At 41.3% G+C, this 26,020-nt stretch overlaps 1 protein-coding gene across 1 annotated transcript; it reads right to left on the minus strand.

Moving 5' to 3' along the window:
• Nucleotides 1-515: 515 nt before the first annotated feature.
• Nucleotides 516-24,037, minus strand: emilin1b (elastin microfibril interfacer 1b). Its single transcript, XM_023838772.2, has 8 exons — nucleotides 23,443-24,037; nucleotides 9,520-9,645; nucleotides 7,353-7,564; nucleotides 5,109-7,205; nucleotides 4,015-4,140; nucleotides 3,738-3,755; nucleotides 2,444-2,578; nucleotides 516-2,305 (listed from the first exon to the last, which is right to left on the minus strand). Exons 1-8 carry the CDS (start codon nucleotides 23,595-23,597, stop codon nucleotides 1,983-1,985), a joined length of 3,192 nt encoding a protein of 1,063 aa, XP_023694540.2. The 5' UTR covers nucleotides 23,598-24,037; the 3' UTR covers nucleotides 516-1,982.
• Nucleotides 24,038-26,020: the final 1,983 nt, after the last annotated feature.

The following is a 26,020-nucleotide window of genomic DNA, read 5'->3' on the forward strand; positions in this document are numbered from 1 at the left end:
TAGAATGTTATTGTCTAGTGCAGTGTTTCCCAAACCGCTCCTTGGGGACACACTGTCAGTCCATGTATTCGTTCCCTCCGAGCTTGCTGCCAGACAGTCCACTTTTTTGCTACCTCCCTGGTAGGGAACTGGGAGGAAGCAAAAATGTGGACTGTCTGTGGGTCCCTGAAGACTGGATTGGGAATCACTGGTCTAGGGAAATGGGCTACAACACAACTGGCAGCACTGTCACTGTGATGATACAGGCAGCACCATTCCTGGACTGAGAATGACAACCCACAAGTTCTGAGTAGGTGAAGATATCCTAGCCATTAGATATCCTAGCCATTAAATATCCTAGCCATTAGATATCCTAGCCATTAGATATCCTAGCCATTAAATATCCTAGCCATTACTTTCAAAGTTCCATTGTAATATTCAAAAAAAATATTCCATTGTTGCTTTCACACCCAGCAGTTACTATTGCAGAGGTTGTTTGACTGGTGGAAATGAAACACACATTTGGTCTTCCCAGGTGTGTAAAATTAAATACCTTTTATTGAACCACACAGCAACCAACATACACATTTTAGAAGACCAGTGAGACTGTATGAACCATAAAAAAATAACTATGTACAGCTACTTGGTATGTAATACTCTACAGGAATGGTATGCATATCTTCCTTTTTATTGCAGATAGTATAAGCTATTAAGGAAAGTAAGACCAAAACCAATGACAAATGACTGGTCACATCATCTGTTGGGGTGCAGCCAAAAGTAACTGGACCACTCAGTGAACTATCGGCTAGATGACCAATACTTATTTTTCTTGAGAATCAGAAAGTGTTCTGTAGTCTCTTGAATATGGAACAAAGGATTCTTATATTTCTTTGCAATCTTTTTACAGTCCAGAAGATCCTCTAGACTTTGCCTGTTGTCCTCCCCGACACTGAGACTATAGGCAACATTGGAATGCTAGATTCTACCAGCAGGCAATTTATCTATGATATGCAGATATGATTGCAGATGTTAAATGTGAGTAAAGTACAGACAAAACCAAATTTTCACAAAGACAATGGAAAAACATCAGTGTGGGTCTACCAATGTCGAAACAGACCATGTCAGACTCACAAGTACTGTTACACACATTAGTTAGAAACCCATTATGTCCCCACATTAATCTTTAGAGAAGTCAAGTTAAACTGCTTCCTGTTGGACATCTGGTTTTGGATAAACCTTTTAAGGAAGTTTTCAATTTATGATGTCATTCTGATATTTTAGGAACGCAATGCCTATTTAGAATTCCTTTTTTCTTTAGTTAATTTTTGTTTTGGTTTTACAAAAGTATGATAACACATCCATTCTTGTTTTCATTTTTTTTTTTATGACTGGGGCTCTTCAGTACAATGAAAAACTGGAAACCATTACAGTCACCGATCACAGATATATTAAATTGGCCTCTTTCACTTGCAAAAGCAGCTCTTGACCATAAGGCCTCTGGCGCAAGGTGTGTCCATTTCATTGGTTTTCTTTTTGGTTTTTGCCATAACGACTGCATCGAAAAAAATGCTACGTTTTTTCCATGCCTTCCCCCTCTGCCACAAGGGAGCTTAAGCCCATAAGCAACCAGTTATGGGTGTTAACTTTTAAAAGACCGTTAAGTGAGGTATGCATAATCAAAGACAAGGCTTCAAAGACAGCTTTGGTGCACTGAAGATTAGTCATAATTTATGTAATACAGTAATAACGATAATGGCAAGAGAAGGAGACCCTGCAATAGCATCTGTTAGAATATTTCTCCGATTAAAAGGCAGTTAGAATATTGTAAAGTCTGTTCCGGGTTCTACTATATCCAAGCCTTTTAGTGGTCCAGAAAGTTTGTCAGTGAAGTTAAACAAGAAACAAAAAAAACCTCAAAAAGTATTTCTAGTGTCATTTTGGATTTAGTCCATCGCTCCCAAGACTGTGACCCTGCGGCTTGCAGGCGCTTGGCTGAGTGTCTCCTACATGTCTTCATACAGGAGCATCCCACTGAAAATAGTGAGCGGTTCCACAGAATGGGCTAGCTTGCCCATGACAAGGTCCACGCAAACCGTGTCTCCCACCTGCAAGGGGAGGATGACATTGAACACAACCAGAGACCCTGGGATGGGTTTGACCTCGGCCGTTGGCTTGTTCTCCAGACCCTCTGGCTGGTAACCAGCAGAGTCTGCACGGGCTACGCCATAGTTAGACTTGGACAAGACTGCTTCGATTTTCACATTCTTTTGGCCAGTCAGAATAGCGCTGAAGAAGTAATGCCCGTCCAGAGGAGCAGTGAAGATTCCTAAAAGAAAATCACAGTTTGAGTCAATGCATGGATGCAGGACAATGTGCAAAGCATAAGAAAATTGCATTAATATGATTGTAATCATCATCAAAATATGATGTAATATATGAAAAGAAACACACTAGTCCTTTTTACCTGTTTGTGGGTTATAGAAATCACCCTTATTAACAAAGACCTTGTCAAAGATGATCGTTCCGGAAGTAACCTTGGGGTATGTTAAGGCGGCGGAGAAGGACAACTGCGGTACGTGGGCATCAGCCCCAGCCAGACCTGTGGGGGATGAAAAAGAAAGTTCATCATTTTATAGGTCAATCAGAAGAGTTACATAATATTAACTACCAGAACCAAAACCAATCCGGTAGAACTGGAATGCATATGACTCCGATTCCGACTCCACACTGAGCACCTATAAACCCACCACTGACAGTAAACATTGACCGTAAACACGTGGTCAAAGGCGGTGGACTGTATTCATGGCCTTGATTTCCCCAGTCCTTCCTCAACTTCCTGCCCAGGAATGACCCTTGCCCACATAAAGTTACTCAGGTTTCACGTCAACACGTTTTGCCTGTCACAATTTTCCCAGCACTGGTCTTATTGATTGCCTTTAAATGCAAGTTTTTTTTCCCCCTATGGCCTTAACAGCTTCTGTCTAATGAGACTTGACTGGCCAGTTATAATACCTATAGCTACTACTGCTTCTAACTAAACACCTTCTAAGAAAACCTGCGATTAAGCTTAAATGTATCATCTTTACATTATTGTGTTCTTTTATCTCTAGGGAACAAGATACGGCAAATTAGTATATACTGACATTGATTAAATGATTAGAAGGATGGATGGAAATATGCACAAACTAGAACTACTACAAAATCACAATTTAAATGATTTATTATATTGAGCACTGCTGCCTCTCTTCTCTACTGTTGTGGTTTCTAGTACTGCTTGTTCCGTGTGTATATATACCATATGTAGTTGGCATGTTCTCCCCGTGTCATGTGGGAGTCCGCTGGGCGTGACAGTTTCCTTCCGCTGTGCAAAGACATGACTGGCATCTCTAAATTGCCTGATGGTGTGTGTGTTATGTGAAGGGCTGGCATTCTGTCCAGGGTGTACCGTTACTGCTTGGGATAAGCCCCCCCGTGACCCTGACCAGGAAAAGTCACTGGAAGATGGACACAGAATTTGTTTCCTAAAGAATGAATAAACACCATCTTTCATTATTTTCCAATAAAATAAAAAATGAGTCAAAGTAGAATTACAAATCTCATTGGTTAAAATGAAAATCCTTGCTCAAATCACACTGCATCCACAATATGATGCCAGGAACCTGACTGGACGCCACAGACCTGTGATAGGAGGTCACATGTTCTTCAGATTCAAACTAAGTAAAACTAAGTTGCTTCTAAGAAGAAACATGAGAACATACCTGGTTCTCCTCTCGGCCCTAGAGGCAAAGAAACAAAACATTATTTTCAACACATGGAATCATACCAGAACTACAAACAAAAGGGCAAACCTTTATTCCCATGGCAGATGTAAGCAGAAATTATCTTTAAGTGCCAGTGACTGTGTGCTCTCTCATTTGTCAATGAGGTACAGTGGTAATGAGGTACAGTGGTAATGTGGTACAGTGGTAATGTGGTACAGTTGTAATGAGGTACATTGGTAATGAGGTACAGTGGTAATGAGGTACAGTGGTTTACCTGGCTGTCCCCTTGGACCCTCATCTCCTGGTCTCCCTGGTGACCCGTCCCTTCCTGGAGCCCCTCTCGGTCCTGGAGGTCCCAGGTACCCTCTCTCTCCTTTAGGGCCTGGAGGACCGGGAAGCCCTGAATGGAAACATGGTAACTGAGAATTAATCATCCCCTGAGACACATCTCTACCTTACTTTCATAAAATCTTTCATTTAGATATTAGTTAGTATATGTAGCCCCCTGGATTTGGCATGTAAACAGTAATCTCAAATAACATGATGGATTACTTGTATAGTTCAGCCTGGTGAGTGAATCGGAAGTTAGGGAATGATTTAGTATGGCGTAGTAAGTAGTAGTAAGCGATTTTAGGATTCTATGATTTTTTAGGACATAAAAGGGGTCATAATTCATACAGAGGCTAACCTTATAATTAGCCAATGATATGTTTTGCATCAGTGAGTGACAGGGCAGGGGCACTCCAGGGCCCAATAAACTTTTAGCTGGGGCAAGTGCTCCTGTTGCCCCACCCCCCTATATAGATCCTTGTTAAAGAGAGATGTAAACTGTTGGGTCATGTGGCCAAAGGGGGGTTGGAGAGCCTGAGGACAGGTGACAAAGTGCTATGTAATCTCTGTGAGAGTTACAGCTCTGTTCTCTAGTGAGAGGGTTCTGAATGTGCTGGACGGTACAAGACATTTCAAAACGGGGCAGACAGCAAATTGCTTGCCAGAGAGGTACTCCTATACTGCGTGTGTGCTGTTTGTAAGAAGCACTCAGAGAGAGAGGCCTGCTGACTGCTGCCCGTGAATGAAGAAGAAAAGACTCCAGTTTGCAGTTAGTCTAAACTTCCACCCACATTGAGGGAACACAATACCTGACGCAGGCTGAATTATGGCTTAACAGCCTGGAAGTCTCATCTACGGCCAAACGACTATCTGGCACAGCCAATGAAAAGAGAGTGAACTGGGTACGTGCGAGAAGGGGCCCCACAGGGTTCAAAAACCACTCTCATAGGACTTACGGGGAGATACAGTGTTACATATACTGAATATCTTTAAGTGTAGAATCAAACGGTATTACAGACTATTTAACGAAAAACTTACCCACATGATCCTGGCTGGAGAAACTCTGGAACTCATTGAGAATGTGAAGCAAAGAAGAGTTAAGGTGTTTGATCTTGCGATGAATGCCGCTTAGTTCTGTGTTGTGAACCGTGTCAATGAATCCACTGTGAAAGGTGACGGTAGCATTAAGCTCATTGATACAAGTCCATAGTCCAGTGACATGCTTGTTTAGACCTTCTTTTATTTTTTGCATGTTATCAGTAAGTGTGTCCAGCCGATCACAGACAGTCTCCATTTTGGAAAGTCTCTTCTCTAACCCATCCTTTGACTGCTTACAGTCACCCATCTCCAATAAAATGTTCCTCCCTAATTGCTGGATTTCTTTATCTATGTGGTCAAACTGACCTCTGGTATCCTCCATGTGCTCGCTCAGCTCTTGCTGGATTTTGTCTATCTCAGTGATGATCTTGTTCTTTGTGTTGCTGAGGTCAGTAATGACACTGTCGTGCTTTTGGACGGTGTGCTCAAGGCCCTTGAGCGTATCATTGATGGACGTGAATGTTAAGATGACCCCAGACAGTTCCCCTTGTAGAGATTTCAAGTTACCATTTAACGTGCTTCCAACAACACTATGGCCATCTAGGGGCTTTTGTGGTTCAAGGTCTCCTGTTCCCGTTGGTTCTTCTAAACTGATCTTGCAGTGTCCACTACACTTCTGTACGTCCTCCTTCAGTTTTCCCACTTCCTCCTGTAAGTTGGAGCACACCTGAGAGCAAGCAGTTTCATCAGAGTCTATTCTGTTGTGCATGTTCTTGATGTCTGTCTGCCATCTCTGAAGGGCATTGTTAGTACTGTTCCTCAATGTGCTAAGCTCTTTTGCTACTGACTTGCAGATTTCACAGTCTTCTACATTTCTACCCAAGTTCTCAATTTCTGTGACTACCCTGTTAAAGTGCTCCCCATTTTCTCCAGTCAGGGCTTTAATCTTGCGGACATCATGCCCAAGGTCAACAACTTTGTCCATGAGAGAGTCTCCTGACATTGTTATGTCCTTCAATCTATCATTAAACCTCCTGATTGCACCCTCATTATCTATGACTTTCCACTGCAGTGTTTTAACTGTATCTTCAGTAGCTTCATCTTCTCCTGGAACAGGTTTGGGCTGGCAGGATTCTAGACAGGTGGTCATTGCCGATGTCAGCCTGCTATCAATGTCAGAGGTCATATTCTCAATTCGGACCAAGCGTTCATCGTGATCAAAAATGGTGTCTTTAAGGATATTGATGTCGACCTCAAGTTCAGGTATTTTGGCAGTTATATCATCAAAGTGGTCAAGAAGCACATTCCGTGTGTCACTGAGTTCCCTCTGGCAATAATCTTTTAGGTCACTTTCCATGTAAGAAAATTTCTCCTCTACCTTTTGTGCTGTACTGTTAAGCTTCCTTTCAAGGTCACCCAACAGATCTTTGAATTTATCTTCTCTTGCAATTGCACCACTAGATAACTCTCCATCTAACCGGTTGTAGGTCTCAGATACTGAGGTGAACTTCCTATCTAAATCGTCAAGATTTCCTTTAATGTCGTCCACACGATTGCAGCAGTCTTGATAGTTAGTCTGGTCCTGCCGCAGGCTTTCGAGGGCCTGACGATGTTGTTGGTTCATGGTATAGACATGCTTCTCCAAGGCACGGATCCTCTCACGGTCTTCTTCTTGCTGCTGTTTGAGGTCATCTACTCCAGACTGGCAGGCAGAGCAGGAGTGAGTAACCCTTGTCTCAAGTTCTCTGAGGATCTCCTCCTTTAGTGTGTCTAACCAGCTGCCACCACTCTTGTTATCCAAGTCATTGCTGCTGCTCTTGCCATTGACAAGGTGATTGTTGATACTGACCAGAGTTTTGTCATGTGCACGTGTTCTGTTGTCCAGTTGGTCTAGTTTTGTCTGGATGCTGTGGATGGTCGCCTTCATCTCTGGCTGAGCAGCATCAGCTGGTGTCTTTCCACTGAAACCAGGCGTCTGCATTTCCTCCTCAATCTTCTTGTTCATGCCATGCAAAGTGGACTGCAGGTCCTGGAGGTTCTTAGTCAAACTCTGAATCTTTTCTTCCAGCTGCTTAATTTTATCATTATCTCCTCTTCCTAAAACAGATAGATATGTGGAGTTTTGAAAAGAAGCAGCTCAGAGTCAGTCTTGCAGCAGGATTTATTTCCTAGAGATTACTCTCAGCATCTTGTGATTCCTACCTTAGATGACAGGCTTTTTAGTGATAGGGAATGTCTATTTACCTCCACCCGTTTGCCCAGTGCTACTGCCAGCACCAGTGTGTACTGGACTGGAAGGGTTGGGCCGTGGTCTGGTTGTGGAGATCTGGGTGTCTGACCCTCCATTTGGCCCCTCACTGCAGTCATCTCCAGTGTATCCACGACAACACTTCCATTCCATCTCTGTTACCATCTTATATGCCACCTTATACTTGGGTCTCATGTATGTCCGGTACCTACAGGAGAAAAAAAGAACACAAATCTCAATTTAGTAAAATATAGACAATGGATTTCCCGGTGAATTTGTTGAATCACTTGTAGAGTGTTTTTATATGTCTCTGAAAATGATTTCCACAAATATGACTAGAATGTCTCATTACTGAGCTGTTCTGGATATTTTAAAATACAACCTTGTGGACACAAGAGCATCTAACGAAGCAATCAGTTTCTGGAGGAGTTATGCTTTTCAAAGTTAGAACAACATACTTAACTATTAACCTGCTTAATTGCTTCTTTGCTTTTCCCATTATATTTTCCCTATATAAACCCATAATTTGATAACACATTAAATTTATTTTTATTATTGCAAAAACCACCACCAAGGCAAATCTTTTCAAGAAATCCCCCCCCTCTGCTATATAGCTGACCCTTCCCTTCCCCCACCCTGGCATGCAGCGTTGTTCCAGATCGGAAAATGGACTAGGCCGATAAAAAAGAATAATTGAAAACTTCTGCCTTATTGTATACTTTCAAAGTACAGAATAAATGGACACAATCCAATAATTTATTTTAAAAACATTAAAAACCAGTGAAGGAAAAGATTCAACAAAAGAAAACAATTGAAAAATCATTCAGAATTCTGGGGCAAAACATTGGCTATATTACAAAGCAATATGCATATGAATTTCTGCACCACATCAGAGAATAACTATTGTTTTCCATAGTTTTCTTATCAGAAGACTGCTTTAGGCCTTTTCTGTGTTTATTAGGCAGCATGTATTCCCTCAACTTTTGTCAGGAGTATAAAACCAGCTGAAAATCATACAGACTTTTCCCTCCAGTTCTAAGCTATCTGACCTTCAGAGTCTTGGGGGTCCAATAAATGGACACAATAAAACATCAATGCCAAACCCCAAAATAAATTTAGACTCATGCGTGCACTCAGTACACTGATGAAACGTATTTGTAAATAGCTTGTTTTTAAGATTGTTGTTATTTTACCAAAGAGAGAATAAATTTTGCACTTCTAATTTCCTGCACATGTAAAAGCAATTCCCCTGTCTTGGTCGTGTAAGTTCTGATTTAGAAATACGTGCACATCTGCCGCGCAGCTGTCCTGCTGCCAGTTTTCATATGAAGGTCTCAGTGATGTACCAGCTCAGATTATTTTTTTCCACAGAGGAGGTACCAGGACAATTATTAATCCATTGTGGTTAATAACATACAGAGGAGCTCAGCTCATTGGGGATACAATAATGTATGCGGAGCAGAAATGACATTCACCCATTTGCCATGATAAATGCACAAGTTCTTGAAATGTGGAAGAAACTCATAAAAAAGAGGTTTGCTAAGTCGAGGCAGCTGCGGGGGCTGTTACTGCTACTATTAATACAAGTACTATTTTTATTATTGTTAATTTTTATTATTGTTTATTTTAAGCATATCATTAATGGAGGTGAATGTTAAGATGTCCCCAGTCAGACTTCATATCTGTACAAAAGATTTAATTAAATAATTTATCCATCTTCCAACTGCTTATTCGGGGTCTTGGGGAGCCTCGAAGGCACAAGACAGGAGACACCCTAGACAGGACCTCGGTCCACTGAAGGGCGCGCACATACACCCAGTCACGCGCACATATACACAGTCACGCGCACATACACCCAGTCACGCGCGCATACACCCAGTCACGCGCGCATACATCCAGTCACGCGCGCATACACCCAGTCACGCGCACATATACACAGTCACGCGCACATACACCCAGTTACGCGCACATACACCCAGTCACGCGCTAGGGGCCGTTCAGAGGTGCCATGTCGCCTGACAGCATGTCGCTGTACTGCGTGTGCAAACCTGCTCAACATGGGAGGAACATGCAGAGCGGGGAGGCGACATTTCATTTCCTGTATAACACAATTTGTTGCACCGTTTCTCATGCATAAGCAACAGGAGTGAAAATAAAACTTACGACACCACACGAGAGCACTGGACCTGTCCCCAGGAACAAGGCTGGTAATCTGGTTTCACGTAGGTTTCCACTCCATCCTCCACCACGCAGCTCACGGTCCGGGTCACCACATATGCACACCAATTTCTGTGAAGAGAGACAGAAAAAGTGACTTCAGGTCATTTAAACATAGCAGTTTTATTACCTGTGTATATGATTGTGTACAGCAGTGTTTCCCAATCCGGTCCTCAGGGACCCACAGTCGGTCCACGTTTTTGCTTCCTCCCAGGGAGCAAAAACGTGGACTGTCTGTGGGTCCCCAAGGACTAGATTGGGAGACACTGGTGTACAGTTTCAACAGGATTAAAGAACTTCTATGATTGTAAAATGCCTTTTTTATTTAGATGCATTAATCAAACACATTAATTATTTGAAAAGTACCAGTGCTAAGGGACAAGTTTTCTGAAATTTTTCTAGGCACGAACCTACAGGCAGGAGTCTGAACATGTATCCATAATGATTTTTAGAAAACTACGGATAACAGAAATTGTCTGATAAACAGTTTACTCATAAGTTTGCATTTTAACTTTAGCATCCTTGTATGAATTCAAAGAAGAAGAAAACAATTTAAAATTAAGAGCATGGAAAAGAACATCAGCAGCAACAAGAATTTTCTTTTTTTGTAGAAGGAATTTCTTTCAGGCTTGACATTCTTGCCATCCTCAGATGTTCAGTAATGTGTGTAAATCCAATTTGCTTCGTTTTCCAACAGAAACAATTGCAATTATGTACTGACAGAGCTATAGATCTTGATGTTATATAGGTCTTCCAGCTTGGTTTTATTTTGAATCTTTCTGCCAGAGGTACTTGAGCGTGTGTACATGCATCATAGTGGTTTTCACAGCTTTAATAATATCCAAGTGGTAATTCCAAAGCATTGCATATACATAACAGATAGTTACACTTTGAAGTAGCAGAATAAAAGACATTAGCTGCATTAAATGGCAGGACCGCCAGACAGGATGAAGAAAATTTGGGTTCTGTTTATCTGACGCTATAGGCAGTGCAGTTGATCTAAAAATCTAGAATCTAGAAATGAGTTTAATTATCCACCGGTAACAAAATAACTACAGTATGAAATGTCAAGAGACATGGTCTCTATTATAAGCAGGGAGCATACAGTCAATGATGCATCAAAATAAAAGTAAACTGGAAATATGAAATGTTTCAGGACAAAGACAGTGGAGGTTTGCACAGTTGTTCAGTTCGAAGGGGTCATAGCTGGAGAGTTCTACTTGTGAAGCATTTTGTTCAAGTACTCAGTTATTTCAGAGTACTCACCCATGCACTTGAGTGTTTTGTTTTGCTGTCTAAGGAGACCCATGCATCATAAGCCACTTGTGGAGACTGGGGAGTATCTGACTGTGTTTCCCACACGCCAGCTTGGTTTCAGTCAATCAACTTAAGGGATGTCTCTCAATGTGCACACTTGACCATACTTGTGTTCTCACGTACCCGTTTTATGCCATCTTCCATTGCCGACCATTTCCAATATTCAAGAACAGAAGTACGGAGAACAGTAAAAAACCTGAATGTCATTCCCGCCCCAAATACCAAGGATACTACAGTTGCATCCTTGCCGAACGAGACCAATACCATAATCCATTGTGCCTCAAGTTCATTCTTGGGAAGGCAAGTTAGCAAGACCGGTCTTGCCAGGACCACAAGTACAATCTTTGCGTTCTTGGTACTGAGAAGGACCCAAGGATGACATAACAGATGGTCATCATCTGGGAGTATCATATGGATGGCAGGAAAATGAATTTCAGAAAAGCATCTCAGCAATGGCAAGCCTTGTTAGAGGTTGAAAAATTAGGTTTGTAATGAATAACCTTTCTTTCTGGGTGACCAAGCAGCTGACATCCCCTGGCTTTCAATAATATGTATAGTATTCTGCATAAGTCTTAAGCAGTCAAAGAAAATTATATTTAAATGATCTTCATCTTGGTGTAAAACTATGATATTATGTCTGTCAAAGTGTGTCACCTTTGCCATGTCAAAACTACTCGTAAGGTCAATCCAGTATTGGAAGTTACACCCAATATATTTTTTGATTCTGACGTCTAGTACTCACCCTGTTTGGCTAATCAATACCTCGTTGAGGTATTTAACTCCATTAACTGAGCTGGTGGTGAAATTTGACGAATACATGGAACGGCTGAGGTGCCCCTGAGGAGACGTTTGGGAACCAAATCGGTGTTCATCTAGCCATCCAACACAATATCAGTAACGTTTTGGAGAACAGAAGAAATTCTGATTTAGTTTTTATTGTGTTACTGTTATTCCAATGTTTCATGATTTCATATTGTGTTTGAGTTCATGATATCATGATATTCACATGCTTAAGGAGCATGTCCGTCTGGGCTGAGGTGAGCCTCTTGTGAAGGTCACACACACCTTCAGCTTGATTGGTTATTTCTGGTCCTTGTGGCTCCTTTTGGGTGACTTTTATCAAGAGATTTTGCACTGCTGGCTCGTGGTGACATGTCTCCTGCTGATAGCTCTGTGGTGCTTGACAGGACAGGACCTGGGTGACCCATTTATGTATGGCTTCACTTAAAATAGCTGGGCTCACTGTAACTCAGGAAAAAAGGCTGCCTGATAGTGATAGATGATTCTCTGCCTAATGTCACCAGCAACCTCTCATGGCAACCTGTTTCCTTCCCAGCCAGAGCTGCTGCTATTCTTGGCCAGTAGTAGATTCTGTATTTAGAATCTGTGTCTGCAGGTAGATGTAAATTCTAAACATCAGAAAGAATATATTTCACTTTGGTGGGGGAAGCTCTGGGAAAATGTGCTAAGTGGTTCTGGTTCTGGTTCAGAAGGATTTGTAATGTTTCCCAGAGGACAGTTTATTCTCCACCATTAGTTTACAAGAGTGAGCAGCTGCTGAGAAGCGAACTGGGAAGCGAATGTAATGAAACTGCCCACAGGCACAAAATATGCTGGTATGTTCTGCCTTCCTTGTTTCTTGGATGGGCTTGCTGTGTGGTATATGCGATGCCTCTGAGCTGGTGAGGCAGCTGTGGATACTGTAGATGTTTAAATCATGCTGCGCCATGACAACTTTAAAGGGGAATCGTGGAGAATCTGCAAATAGTCCTTTCATCACTGTTGATCAGTATTCTACATTGAACTTCCATTATGCAAAGGAGAGAATTTGTTGAGTTCATACACAAAAAGAAATGTGCTGATATCAAATCTCTTTAATATCATCCAATACCTGCACAACTATTCCATTTCATTCACAATGCATCATGTACAGTAAACATGGGTGTGTCTGTGTGGATTAGATGCCAGCTTTGCTGGGTAATTATCTGCTATGAATGGTGTCACCTAATCTCAATTACAGTAGGTTGTATACTATGAGGAGTGCCACAGTATTCTCTTTTGATTTATGTAGCTGAAACTGAGCACTGAAAATGGAAAAGAGTGTAGTCAGAAGTGGATAGTTCAGGTCCAGAAAGTAAAATTCCAGACCAGGATTTTGTTTCAGCCACCCAGTTGAGTACTCCGTGACTGTGACTCTTTATGCTCAGTTTTATCCTCTTACTCTGTGAGGATCACGAGGCATGTGATTAACAAGTTAGACAGTAATATATGTGTAAAATGTGTATGTAACAGAAACTCAATAAAGGTATTCTACAAACAAATCTAACTTACATTGCATTTACCTGTCAAGGAAACATTTTCCTTGGTGTACTCAGTATTTCAGATAAGCAGATATAGATGCTGAAAGACGTGTCTTTCTAATTACACTGACCATCCGAGTAAAGCCATGATGCATTAACCTGAGAAGACACTCAGGCCATTGTCCGTGACTCTGCCCCTGATGAGAGGCAGCTGATGTTAAGGAGCTGTTGGCATTTGGTGTTGCTCCAGCAGAAAACAGACATTTACTATCCCCCCACCCAACAGTAATTACCCCCAATTTCATGTAACTGCTTAATATAGTACTGGGAAGAACAGGGACAGATATTGCGACGCTGAGTCTGGGGAAGCACGCGGGAACAATAAGATTCCCCTTTGACAGATTTTTTTTTTTAAATCTGAAATATTTCCAATGGCTCAATTGGCGTTTATGACCCATGACATCCTCACTTCCTGGCGATGAATGGACAGAGGTTTATACACAGCCGTCCCATAGCATCTGCAAGAGAGTGAAACAGCAGCAGCAAAGCTTGTGGTCCTTATTTTACTGCCATACACCCAATGTCAACAGGTTAGATTTCACCCTTATACTAAAAAAGATTACTTTAGATTAATGTCCGGGAGGCATTTAGGCCAAATGCAAAACCCATTGGTTCACTGTACAGTCATCCATAGCAGCCTTAATAAAATTTATTGAGAAACGTCCAAAGCGGATGTAGTGAATAGTGGATGTATTTTGCCATGTGGCAGCATGCGGCAAGAACCAGCCCATACCCACTGTGCTGCCATCATAGAACCAGCCCATACCCACTGTGCTGCCATCATAGAACCAACCCATACCCACTGTGCTGCCATCATAGAACCAACCCATACACACTGTGCTGCCATCATAGAACCAGCCCATACCCACTGTGCTGCCATCATAGAACCAGCCCATACCCACTGTGCTGCCATCATAGAACCAACCCATACCCACTGTGCTGCCATCATAGAACCAACCCATACCCACTGTGCTGCCATCATAGAACCAGCCCATACCCACTGTGCTGCCATCATAGAACCAACCCGTACCCACTGTGCTGCCATCATAGAGGTTTAGTTAAATGTTTATGATATATGTTACGAAGTATATTTGGTCTCTCCTCTATAATGACCAGACTGACTGGCAATTCACTTCCAGGAAGAAATCCAGACATAAGTCAATGCATACCTGTATATTTTAAATCACAGCCTATCATAAAGACATACAGGAGTTGGACAAAATAACAGAAACGCCGCATTGAAAAGTACTATAGAATTTATAATTACAAACGTGGCTTCAAAGGTGAGTCATATTGGGTTACATGTAAATTGACAATAAGCACTATGGTATGAAGCAACTAAGAGAGCTCCAAAGAGGTCCAATAGTCGGTTCTGGAATTGCTGAAATGGGCAGAAAAGGCGTAGTAGTATTTAATGTGTCCAGTCTCAAACATCATGACAAAATATGACAAACAAGGATAAAACTGCATCAGCAAAGTGCAAGAGTGGTCAGTGGTCAGAGTTCATGAATAAGGACAGATTAACATGCCACAGCTAAGCATGACAATCAAACTTAATACCTCATTGGCACAGTCTCAAGAAAAACTGGAGGGTGTGGCTTTAATTCACGTAGCTAGAGTCTATAGCATGACTTCCATTAAGAAACCTCATGCATCCAAAACTAACTCACAAGGACGCATAATCCGGTGAAGGGAGCCAAAAAGCTGGACCACTGGTTAACAGAAACAAGTAATATGGTTTTATCAGTCATATTTATCCTATATACAGACAAGGTAAATTTTCACCTTTGTCACCCCTCCACAAACTGGAGGCTTTCATGCTTGAAGAATGTTCCTATGTCCAACTTGTATGACAACACAAGCACAGATACGTCCGGCTGCTTGAGGACTTCGAGGGTGATGAGCAGATATGTGTTTCACACTCCTTAATGATTGTTTGAAAATGTGGCTTCACGCTGCATATCATACATTTCTTTGTTTTGCTCACAGCACAGCTTCTGCCTCTTTTGTCCGAGGGGTGGAGTCAGTCTTCAGTCCCCTGGTCACACGCCACCAGATTCAAAGTAATTTCAAGTAAAAAACACATTTGCGAACAGCATCGAGTATAAAAAAAAAAAAAGAAGCCAATCAACGCCAAAGGGAAATTAATGCATCCAGCAAGCGTGGCTCATATCAATTCACATCCAGCAAACAGAATGGGAGGGATGAAAAAAAACCCATCTGATTATAGAATAATAAACTATCGGAATATGAATCTGCATAGAAATCCAGTGGTTCAAAGGTTGTACATTACTTTATACAATTTTAGCATAGATGCCTTAACAGTTTCTGCAACAAATAACAATTATTAATTTTGAGTAAATTCCACACTAAATTCACTGAATCTCATTAGCAACAGTGGTGCCCTACACAGACTTAAAAGGCCGATCACAGATGTCAGTCCATGGCCACTACGATAACTGCTGCCAATTAGTCCATATTAATAACTGCCTGACAATTCCATTCACCTGATAACAGCTTATCCAGGCATTAATCATAAAACAGTAAGATGCATACATTTTTCTTGGAGACTTTCCTGCTCCCCGGTTTCATTTTCGCATGACGTCAAGCTGGACGACAGCCAGGGGACTTTGCTAACACGCTGAAACAAAACTGTTGTGCTTCTGGTTGATTTTAGGCTTACAGGAATTCCCCTTTTCCCATAGTTGGTTTTCGGTTTGAGTAAGCAGTTTGAGTATGCATCCTCCTCAAAAATGCCACGATCCTAGATAATCACATCACATTTACTGGTCACCATCTCACTTTTGGGATTAGACATCAAAGAAAAAAAGTTTCTGTTTCAGTAGGCAATGTGAATCGTCCTTCAAATGCCTTGATTTTAAGTAATGACATCACATTTACTGGAAACTACTTCTATTTTAGGATTAAACATTATATGTGAGTTCTTCCTTGATCTCCCCTGCTATCACAATTCAGTTTCTTGTGAACAAATCTGTAAGGGTACAAATTAATCTCGTCATATCATGTCATGTGAAACCCTTTCTTTCATCAGATGACTATACAAACTCCATTACTGTCAATTTCCATACTAGTAAAAGCATCACAACATGGTTTGTTTAATCAAGAATTCTCCGAGAGCTCAGTGCAACACCCTACACTGCTGTTTCATTCCTGCCCCATTTGGAGACCCACTCCTTCCTCGAGTCTTCCCACTAGTCTAGACTGCAGGTAGAATTAACATCTTCTCTCCTAATAAGCGGTCGATACTCCTCCAACCGCAGATCAGTGCAGGGCTAACCAGATGAAGGGAGGGTTCAGTTTAAAACAATTTCCCTAGAGTCAGGGACAACACCTTAACAATATGCGTCATGGGCAGTTTGCTCATAGCCAGATGTTGACCACTCTTGCATGATGTACTTCTTCACTATGCAGAATACGATAAATAAGTGAGTTTTTCAGCACAAAGAGTGAATTGTAAATAGCAAACCATCAGTATATAAACTAGTGTATAACCCTATTGTGAAAGTCGCCATTTATTTAATGTATTTACAATGTTTAGTATATAATTAAGCACCAGTCAAAGGTTTTATTTTTCATAGTATAACCAAACTTAATGGGCTGTGCCCTTTGCCAGATGACTGACGCTGGTTAATTCAGCGGATCTGTTTTTGAGCTGCTAAAGATGTGCCAAACAGCAAGTAACGTTTAGTTGCTGTTGCATTATTTCTTCATTACTAGCCATTGGGGAGTTTCTGTTTTCTTCTTTTGGTTTCACACTTAATGAAAATGCTACTTGGCAAGAAAACTATGCGATTTCAATCCCACGCTACGTCGAGTATGTTTATTGTTAGCGCACAAATCATTTGGCAACAGTGAACACTGTACATACATTGCGAAATCACTGAAAATCAAGATGCATGTACTGAGAATCGGATGTATATACTGTCACGCATGGAAAACATACAAATGACGAGAAATTTATGAATGTGGAAATGTAAAAATAAAGATTAAAAAACAAAGAAAGAAAAAAATGCAAGTTAATGACCAGGGGCTAAAAGATATATTTACTTCATACTGATATCTAGAAAACATATTAAAGAAATTAGAAATCTACATGAAACATTGTTGTATAAGCTTTGACCCTTCTGAACATTCTTTGAATGGAAGCTGCATTTCATGAAGAGTAAACCTGGAGAAGACTGAGCCTTCTAATAGCTGACTGATGAACTGCAAGTCTTACGACAATACTTTTACGTAAAGGGATACTGGTGTACAGTTAAATGTAAAAAAATGATAATAAACAAACAAATAAATAAGATAATAATAACATGGTTGCAATTAACCGAGCATGTAATGTAAAATAAACTACAGACGCTCCTCTACAGTACATTCCAACGAGTTGCGTTCTGAAGTGCTGTTCGTAACTTGAAATGTTCGTAAGTCGTTATTCAACAGCAACTACAAAGCACTAGGATGCTGGGAGTTCGCACGCTACGCCGCTGCGTGGCGGAAGTAGCGGCCAGAAGTAGTACTAGGCGGAAATGAGGTGCAGAAAAAAAACTTAATGTTGCGGACAGGAAACAGGAGCCCAACGAACACAATTTGGACTTACAGTCCTCTTTGTTCGTATGTCTGAAAGTTCGTAAGTTGAAAGTAGAGGAGCGTCTGTATCTGCATGCAGATACAGATTATTAAAACACTAAATAATATAAAACACTTCTTAGGCAACTGTATCTTCACAATGCCTTGCTAACTAAAGTGCAGTTTTTTTCCAACTAAATTAAACAGGCTGTGTGTAGCATGTGACCCTGAACTGGATAAAAAAAATAAAAAAAAAGTTTAAAGATGAATGCAAATATGTCTATAAGGAATTTTCTTTATCTTCAAAGTAATAGTTTGAACAATGACTTGGATTTGATTAGGATATGGTGGTAACAGTCTAAAATGACTTGAATTACTCATATACAGGTGTGTATCGTTAGGAATGGTTCAGTAATCCAGCGACAATGGCAACCAACACACTGCCTGGACTGAACTTAGTACTCCTAGTTACAGTTTAACTAGGGTCTGTTCAAATAACAGAAATGAGTACAATCTGCCCTGAAAAAAGGTGAGTCTTGTCCAAACTGACCTGCTGTAACTCCTTTTGTTCACGCGACACATTCCGCTACGTACCCCTTCCCTTCAAGGGCCTGCTTTACCTCCATGCGACGGGGTCATGGAGTTCAGACCGATCACTGAGATGATGACAAGCAGCCAAGGTCCTCTACTATTCAAGGAGGGAATTCATCCCCCACAGAGGCTGGCAGTCCCCAAAGTTAAAAAACCATGGACTGCATCGGATCAAGGCAGAACTAAACGGAGGGTAGGGAGGCGGGGAACGGTACCGGCAGGCTACAATATATCATCTGAAGGAATGAGTGTTTGGAACATTGGAACAGTGAATCAGAAATGCAGGTGCAACAAATTCAGTTTTTTGGTGAAAGTTAAATTGTTTGGACAAACTAGAGAAAATAGGTTATAAGACTGAAAGCCTATCTGCACTGTATTGCAATGTGCCCAGGGCTGATTTATTATGGGGTGGGGGCCCCTGGCCTAAAGTCACTGTTGGCACCCTACCCACAGAATTCAATGCTGCTGTAACCAGAAAACAATCTGGGGCCCCTGCAGCTTGGGGCCCAAAGCTACAGCCCAGGTTAGCACTGCATAAGTCCGGCCTTGAATGTACCCACTGATCAAACGTGAGATCAAAAGGTTGGATCAAAAGGGGTATGAGTATCGAAAGGGGCTCCCTCTGATAATCCTCAGAAGTGGCTCCCGGAACCAGTTTGTGTCCTTATCGGCTCAAGAGAACGGAGGTATTCACGGTGTTGGGAACACTGGCCTGTGATGTGCTGCCTCTTTCAGGGGCTTATTGCATTCCTACACTGATAGTATTGAGGAGGTCACCCCTCTTCCTTCTTCAAAATCATCAGCAGCAGTGGGGGGTGGAAGTCAAAGAACTTGACAGGATTTATTCTTGGTACCAAGTCTGCATATAATCCCTAAAATGACATTACCATGATTTATTTTTTCCCTGTTTATTTAGTAAATCCGCTCATACACACACACACACACACACACACACACACACACACATATGTATGTGTATGTGTCCTTAAACACTACAGACTTCTGTAGTTCTACCAGTTTTGACTTATTTACATAGTAAATGCCCCTCCCCCTACAATCTACAATGAATGTTATCCTCATGGATTTCAATAAACCATAAAAAATAATTTAGATTGAAACCGACCTCTACAACTACATGCATTCCATTCTAAAAACGGAAACATTTCGATTGTAAGAATATCCTTACAGATAATTTAAATAGACATTAAACATATATTTACTAAGTGAGATAGATTGCTTTATGGGCAATGACTCCGTTGATGACCCCTGCATACTGAGTGCTTCAGAATACATCCCAAGTAAAAGGAAAAAAAAGAATGCTTTTATGCGTTATGTAGATAAATATCTCCAGATGGAACTGGCTGCAGAATACCATCAAGGTTGGACTATGCAATAAACTTTTCTATTATTCTTTTGTTGCTCTTGGAGACAAAACCCTCCACTCAGCACTATCCCTCACTTTCCACAGGCTAAACCTAGTAGAGTTTTAGGGACAAGTACCACCCCCCAGACCATATCACCAGCACCAGAGCACATTGGTTATAGTGATAAACCTGAGTGCCTTTAAATTATGGCCATGCCTTTTACACGACGCCCTTTTCTATATCACAGCCAACCTTTAACCATGCAGATATCCCAAGAGGTGTGAGTGTGTTTATGTTCCACAAGCTATCTCATCTCCTGCTCAGTGGGCTGCACTGGTGCTTCACGCCGCTATGGTTAGGGGTTCGAGTGCCGCCTCTGCTCTGTGTGTGAAGCTTGCATGCATCTTCTCGCCATGTCATGTGGCTTATCTCCTGCAGCCCAAAGACATGCAGTTAGGCTAACTGATGTTGCTAAATTGAGTGTGTACATTTCTGTGCCCTGTGATGGACTGACATACCAACCAGGCTATCCCAAGCCTTGAACCCTAAAGTATCTGAGATAGGCTCCAGGACACCTGAGACCCTGACAGTATATTGCATATAGATAAATATATAAGGGCTCAAACAAACATTTTACATCCAGGCATCACTTATAAACATGAGCAAATATTTCACTACGAAGTTATCTATCCATCTTCAGTAACTGCTTATCATATTCAGGGTGAAGGGGGGGTAGAGACCCTAGGGATCAAGCAAGGTAGAGAACAACCTCAGATGGGGCACTAACCCATTGCTGGGCATGTTCACACCTATGGGCTGTTTGATAACTCCAATTAACCTCAGCATGTTTCTGGACCGTGGGGAGAAACAGGAGAACCCAGACGAAACCCCACGACAACATGGGGAGAACATGCAAAATCCATAAACATAGAGCCATAGCAGAGACTTGAACCCTCCAAGCATTGTGCCACTCCCATTACTAGATCACACACTGCTAAAAACATAAATAATCTTACTAACTTTAACCTGACCTAGAATCTAGGCTATAGTATGTGTGTATTAGTGGATTAGACGTAGTTCAAGGCTAAAAGATTGGCCTAAGGAAATTCCACAATGAAGTCCAGCTGCTGTCACTGTCTACACAATTTTCACCATAAAATCCACTACATTTGAGCCATGCATACTTTTATAAATCGGATAAAATTTGTGGCTTTCCTTTAAAACGCATGCATGATGCCTTCATTACAAGGTGACAGATCATATAGCTAAAGAAATGTACGATCAGGACCAAACGTGGCAGAAAAAAGAAAACTCAATAAGAAAAAGTCAAATGCACTACCTGTAGAATACACACAATGTATGCTGAAACACAAACAGATAAAAGTCACCAGGATGCAGCTCCTGAAAAATCAACTGGGGGCAATGAAATACATTTGATTTTCCAGTGTGGGACACAATCCATGAAGATAGCAAGGTCTGCCCCTAAAATCCGAGCTCTGCCAAAGCAGGACAACATGCAGCTGACAATGCAGGACAACATGCAGCTGACAATGCAGGACAACATGCAGCTGACAATGCAGGACAACATGCAGCTGACAATGCAGGACAACATGCAGATGACAATGCACTTCACATGCAAACCTCCAGATAGGGCCTGTGTATGACGTCATTTCATTACAAATCGCTAATTCAGAGTCCAGAAATAGCTAAATCATTAAATACAAGAGTCATACTCACAGTTACTGTTTCATTTTCACTGTGCCAGTTGTGTTAATAAATCTGAACTGAACTATCACTTGACATCAATGTTTACTCAGTACTTGCTGTGGTAAATAGCAGGTGTATGCATCAATGAATTATATGTAACAAAAATACAAATAGCCTTCCTTAGACTTTCTGATTCCCAGAATTTGAAAAAACAGAGCATACTTTTCAACTGATTTTTGATAACTAAGCCGGTCAGTTGGTTTGGTTTGGTTATCTTACTTGCATGGGTCTGTTCTGGTAATGGGATGTGACCTGTTTGTTGTATTTTCCTACATGTATTTTGCAACTGTGATCACGCCATTGGTCAGCGGGAAATGCAGCCAAAATGTTTAATGCTTTATTCTGATGCCATCAGATTTTTGACTACCGGCTTCACAACACGATGACTGATCTGGCAGCCCGGCAGGTGAGAGAGCAGGCTCATTACTTAGCTGTTAAATCAATATGAAAGACTGAAGGACCTTTAGTGTTTCCATCCTACTGCAATCAGATCACAAGACTACTACAGCAAAATGAGTTCATGATATCCAACTCTATCCATCACTGTTTGGGTTATTCTCCGCCTTGTGTCCATAGCTTCCAGGATTGGCTCCGGGCCCCTGTCACCCTGCATAGGACAAGCGGGTATAGGAAATGGATGGATGGATGGATGGACAACAGTGGAAATTCTGAGTCATAGTGGATACAACTGTGTCTTTCCTCTACATGCACTGGGAGCACTGAAGAGGACGTAAATCCCAAGAACCATATTCGGCAGGTAACTAAGTGGGTCTGAGCCACAGATGCTCCCTCCATGACAACTATTTGGTAAATGGTCCCAGAACTGGAATCAGATTTCGGGGCTCAGTAGAGGAACTTTCCCGAAATCTACCAGAATTGGGTTTGGCTTTGAAAGGGAAATGTATCCGCGCAAATGAAAACTACACCTAGTGTTAAACATAGAGACGGATCTTGGGAATATGTTTGTTTCCACTTGTCTTGGAGCCCTTATTACTTCCACAGCATAACGAGCTCAAATTGGCTCAGGAACATTTTAGCCAAAACCCATTTGCTTTTGCTAGGCGATTAAAACTTTGCTTGAAGTGGACACTGACCACCCCCCCCCCCCCACCCCGCGCACAAAAAAAAAAAACACAAAGAAATGATTAACTGGGCAAAAACACTCACAAAAACAGAGAAAACATGAGGTTTGAATGAAAGAGGAGAGTCCATAAACAAAGTTACAGAACACTAGTAGGCTAGTATTGTTTATTTATATTTTTTGCTTATTTTTTATCAAGGATGCCAATATGGATATGAACTCCACCAACCAGCACAGGTAGTAAGGTTGAGCCAGTATGTGTAACTGTATGCAAAATGTGTTTTATATGATGAACTCTCCTGTTTCCAACTTTGTCACCTTGAGAGTGCTTTGGGTGTTCAGCGATTACAGAAATGACATTTAATTTTTTACTTCAGTATGTCTATATTCCCCTTACAAAGGACGGCACGATTCATAAAATACGACGGATTACAGATGCTGCTGGCGTCCAGCAGGGTTTAGCAGGTACGGTCAGTTTACATGCCAGACAAACCCCAATGCACGTGGATAAATTTTGCACCCATATGCAAAATTAAACGGGGAAAACGGAAAATGTTACTATCACTATCACTTACTATCACCTATTTACGTCGAAGGATCCAGCGCTCTGACATCGTATCAGATTCACGTATTATAACGCTCCTGTATGCAGTACGGGACTTTAACAGCCCGTCCAAATAAGCAGTCCACTGCAACAAGAAATAAAATTCTTGAAGGACCTGTTTAAAGAGACTAAATAAACGAGCCTCGGGTTTCTAGGAAACATGCAAAGTATGTTTTAAGGGGACTGAATATGGATTGGCATTACCTGTGTCTGCTAGCTGCCTTCACTCCATTCTGTGTAAACGATTGGGACTGACTCTGTCCCGAGTACAGATTATATCTTTGGGGGAAGCTCGCACTCCTGGTCCATCCACACAAAGTCATAACTGAAAGCAGTACATACAGAATAGGTCCAGCCATCCTTGCACGCAACAGGTTTTATGAAAAGTATAATACTTCCGCCGAAAAGTGATGAATCCCGGGCGCTACGTTTAAAATTTAAATTTAATTCCACAAAAAACTGGGGAAAGGAGAACAATCCCGTGTGCGTGGTGGCGCAGTCCTCCGAGTTGGAAAAAATCCTATCTCTTTATTATATACAGTATGTATCCATTCTTCAGGATCTGCTTTTATCCCGATAACGGCCAGTCCTGCAAAAAGTTATGTTCGTGTATATATCTGCTCCGTTTCAACCTCTTCACGCTCAAATCCTGGAGATTAGAATAATAATGAGTTAGTTTGTGCCATTTTACGAGACCACGGCGATACTTGCGCAGCAGCAAAACCCCGTAATAAGCCTGCCCTTCTTCTGGTCTAACTTAAAGCCCTCTCCATCCCCTTCGCCACCTACGGCCGGCATCCAGCCCCGCCGCAGATGACAAGCCTTTCAAAATAATCACACCCACCATCGCTTCGGGGAGCAGGCGCAAATATTTGCCCTGAGAGAAATATTTATTTGCACTACATCGTCCGATTCTGTCGACCCAGTTTATTATTATTATTATTATTATTATTATTATTATTATTATTGCATCGTATTACTTGTTTTGACTAGAAAAAATATATGGTATCTAAATTACATTTATTTTTTAAGATATGACTCATTGCTTCCAATTTATCTGTCTACACGCTGTATTTGCCTACAGCGATTCATTCCACTCCTAGGTAATTATACAATTCTAATGGAATCCTTCCAGAATTTAGTTCTAACCTAGATTAGTTACACAATAAATATATTAAAATGTGAAGCTGGCAGTGTCAATGTGGAAGGAAAATTTATTTGTTTGCTTGGTGGTTTGTTTGGCCCACGACCTTGACCGGCGGTTAGACACCGAACAGATTTATCTGTTTGTTTGTTTATTGTTTGTTTATTGGGAACACGGCTGCATTTCCTGATTGCGTATTTGATTTGTTTGCTACAATGATGTGACGTGCGCTGTTTCTGGAAACATCCCCGTGCTTATAGCATTGCCTTCAAAAGTTAAGTGTAGCATTCGTCGGATTTTGTTGGCGTTCTTCTCCAGCCGGTTTTATCGGTTCACTCGAAGAGAGAATGGTCAGGTTCCACACCCACATCCACGGCTTTCTCAGTGTCTTCAGACGTCCTTTTATCCTTTTCATCCTTCTGTAATCTTCAAAAGAACATATTTAATCTGATTTACCTACCAACCATACTCTTGGCAGTGTGGCAAATCAAAAAAGAAAAAAAAAGAAATTTTTTTAAGGGTGCCAGAGACAAATACTTAACCTGTACCATTGTACATGTTTTCTGTCAGCAAATAGTAACTGGATTTTTTTTACTGAAGCAGGTTGAAATTTGAAGGAAAACCATTTTCTCTTGATTAGAATGCTTAATTTCAATGGTACCAGGAACTTTAAAGTACTAAAAGTTTGATATATCACTAGAGTAACATTTTACTTGAAGCTATAATCTATAATAAACTATAGATACCTTCATAATACATTATAATGGTTGGTGTAAGAATTAATAAATCATTACAGTATCTTCTATCGACATAAGTCATAAGGCATTATAGTGTTGATTATAATACTTCATAAGCTCCAGTTGTTATGGTGGGACATCTGGAATGGAGGTCCATGTAGCAGCTCCAAGACAACAATAATTAAACAGCACTAGACATGAGAAAGACTTGAGAGATACAAAACACAAAGGAATAAAATAAAACTATAAATTAAAAAGGTGACTCATGTCTAGCGAGGTTTAGCATCTGAGCTCCTTGTTCAGCCCAGTAGCCCAGGGAGCAGGGAAACAGACTAGGGGATGAAGGACTACAAGACAGACAGGGGGGGGAAGCAGGATGACCAGCGACACCTGCTGGCCAACAGGGGACAATACACATAGGACAGGGACAGACGGGTACCGACCCTGACACTTTTTGGCTAAGTGGCCTTATCTGCTATATTAAGGCAAGAGGTAGAAGAGAAGATCACACAGAAGAGACATCTACATCGGAGGGATGGGGGGGGGGGGGGGGGGCAGATAGAAAATATCCTGGATTCTGCAGAATTCTGTACTGATGCAAAACTGTGTCTTCCTATCAATTATAAGAGAGCTGGACAACCATTCCAGTGTTAATGGAGGAGAAACATGTGTTATAATAAGCTGAAGTGGTGCTGGTCTACAGCTCAGGGATTAGGGATCAGTGTCTGGAAGCCTGTGGTTTCCAGTCCTGTGTCAAATGTCATTTGGACCCTTAAGCAAGGCCATTAATCCCAACTGCTCCAGAGATGTTGGCTAACCCTGTCGTCTAACCCCAAGCTTTCCTCACTTGTACATCACTTTGGACAAAAGTGTGGGCTAAATAAATAAATGTACTCAACTG

This window comes from Paramormyrops kingsleyae, chromosome 14 (genome assembly GCF_048594095.1).
Source record: "Paramormyrops kingsleyae isolate MSU_618 chromosome 14, PKINGS_0.4, whole genome shotgun sequence".
NCBI lineage: Eukaryota > Metazoa > Chordata > Actinopteri > Osteoglossiformes > Mormyridae > Paramormyrops > Paramormyrops kingsleyae.

What these genes read in the sequence shown, in the direction of transcription:
- emilin1b (XM_023838772.2), bottom strand. Translation starts at nt 23,597, where the DNA reads ATGGCTGGACCTATTCTGTATGTACTGCTTTCAGTTATGACTTTGTGT. An exon ending in CAGTGCTCTCGTGTGGTGTC is followed by an intron (nt 7,565 to 9,519) that starts GTAAGTTTTATT and finishes TTTCTCCTGTAG; the next exon opens with GTACCGGACATACATGAGAC. An exon ending in CACTGGGCAAACGGGTGGAG is followed by an intron (nt 7,206 to 7,352) that starts GTAAATAGACAT and finishes TATCTGTTTTAG; the next exon opens with GAAGAGGAGATAATGATAAA.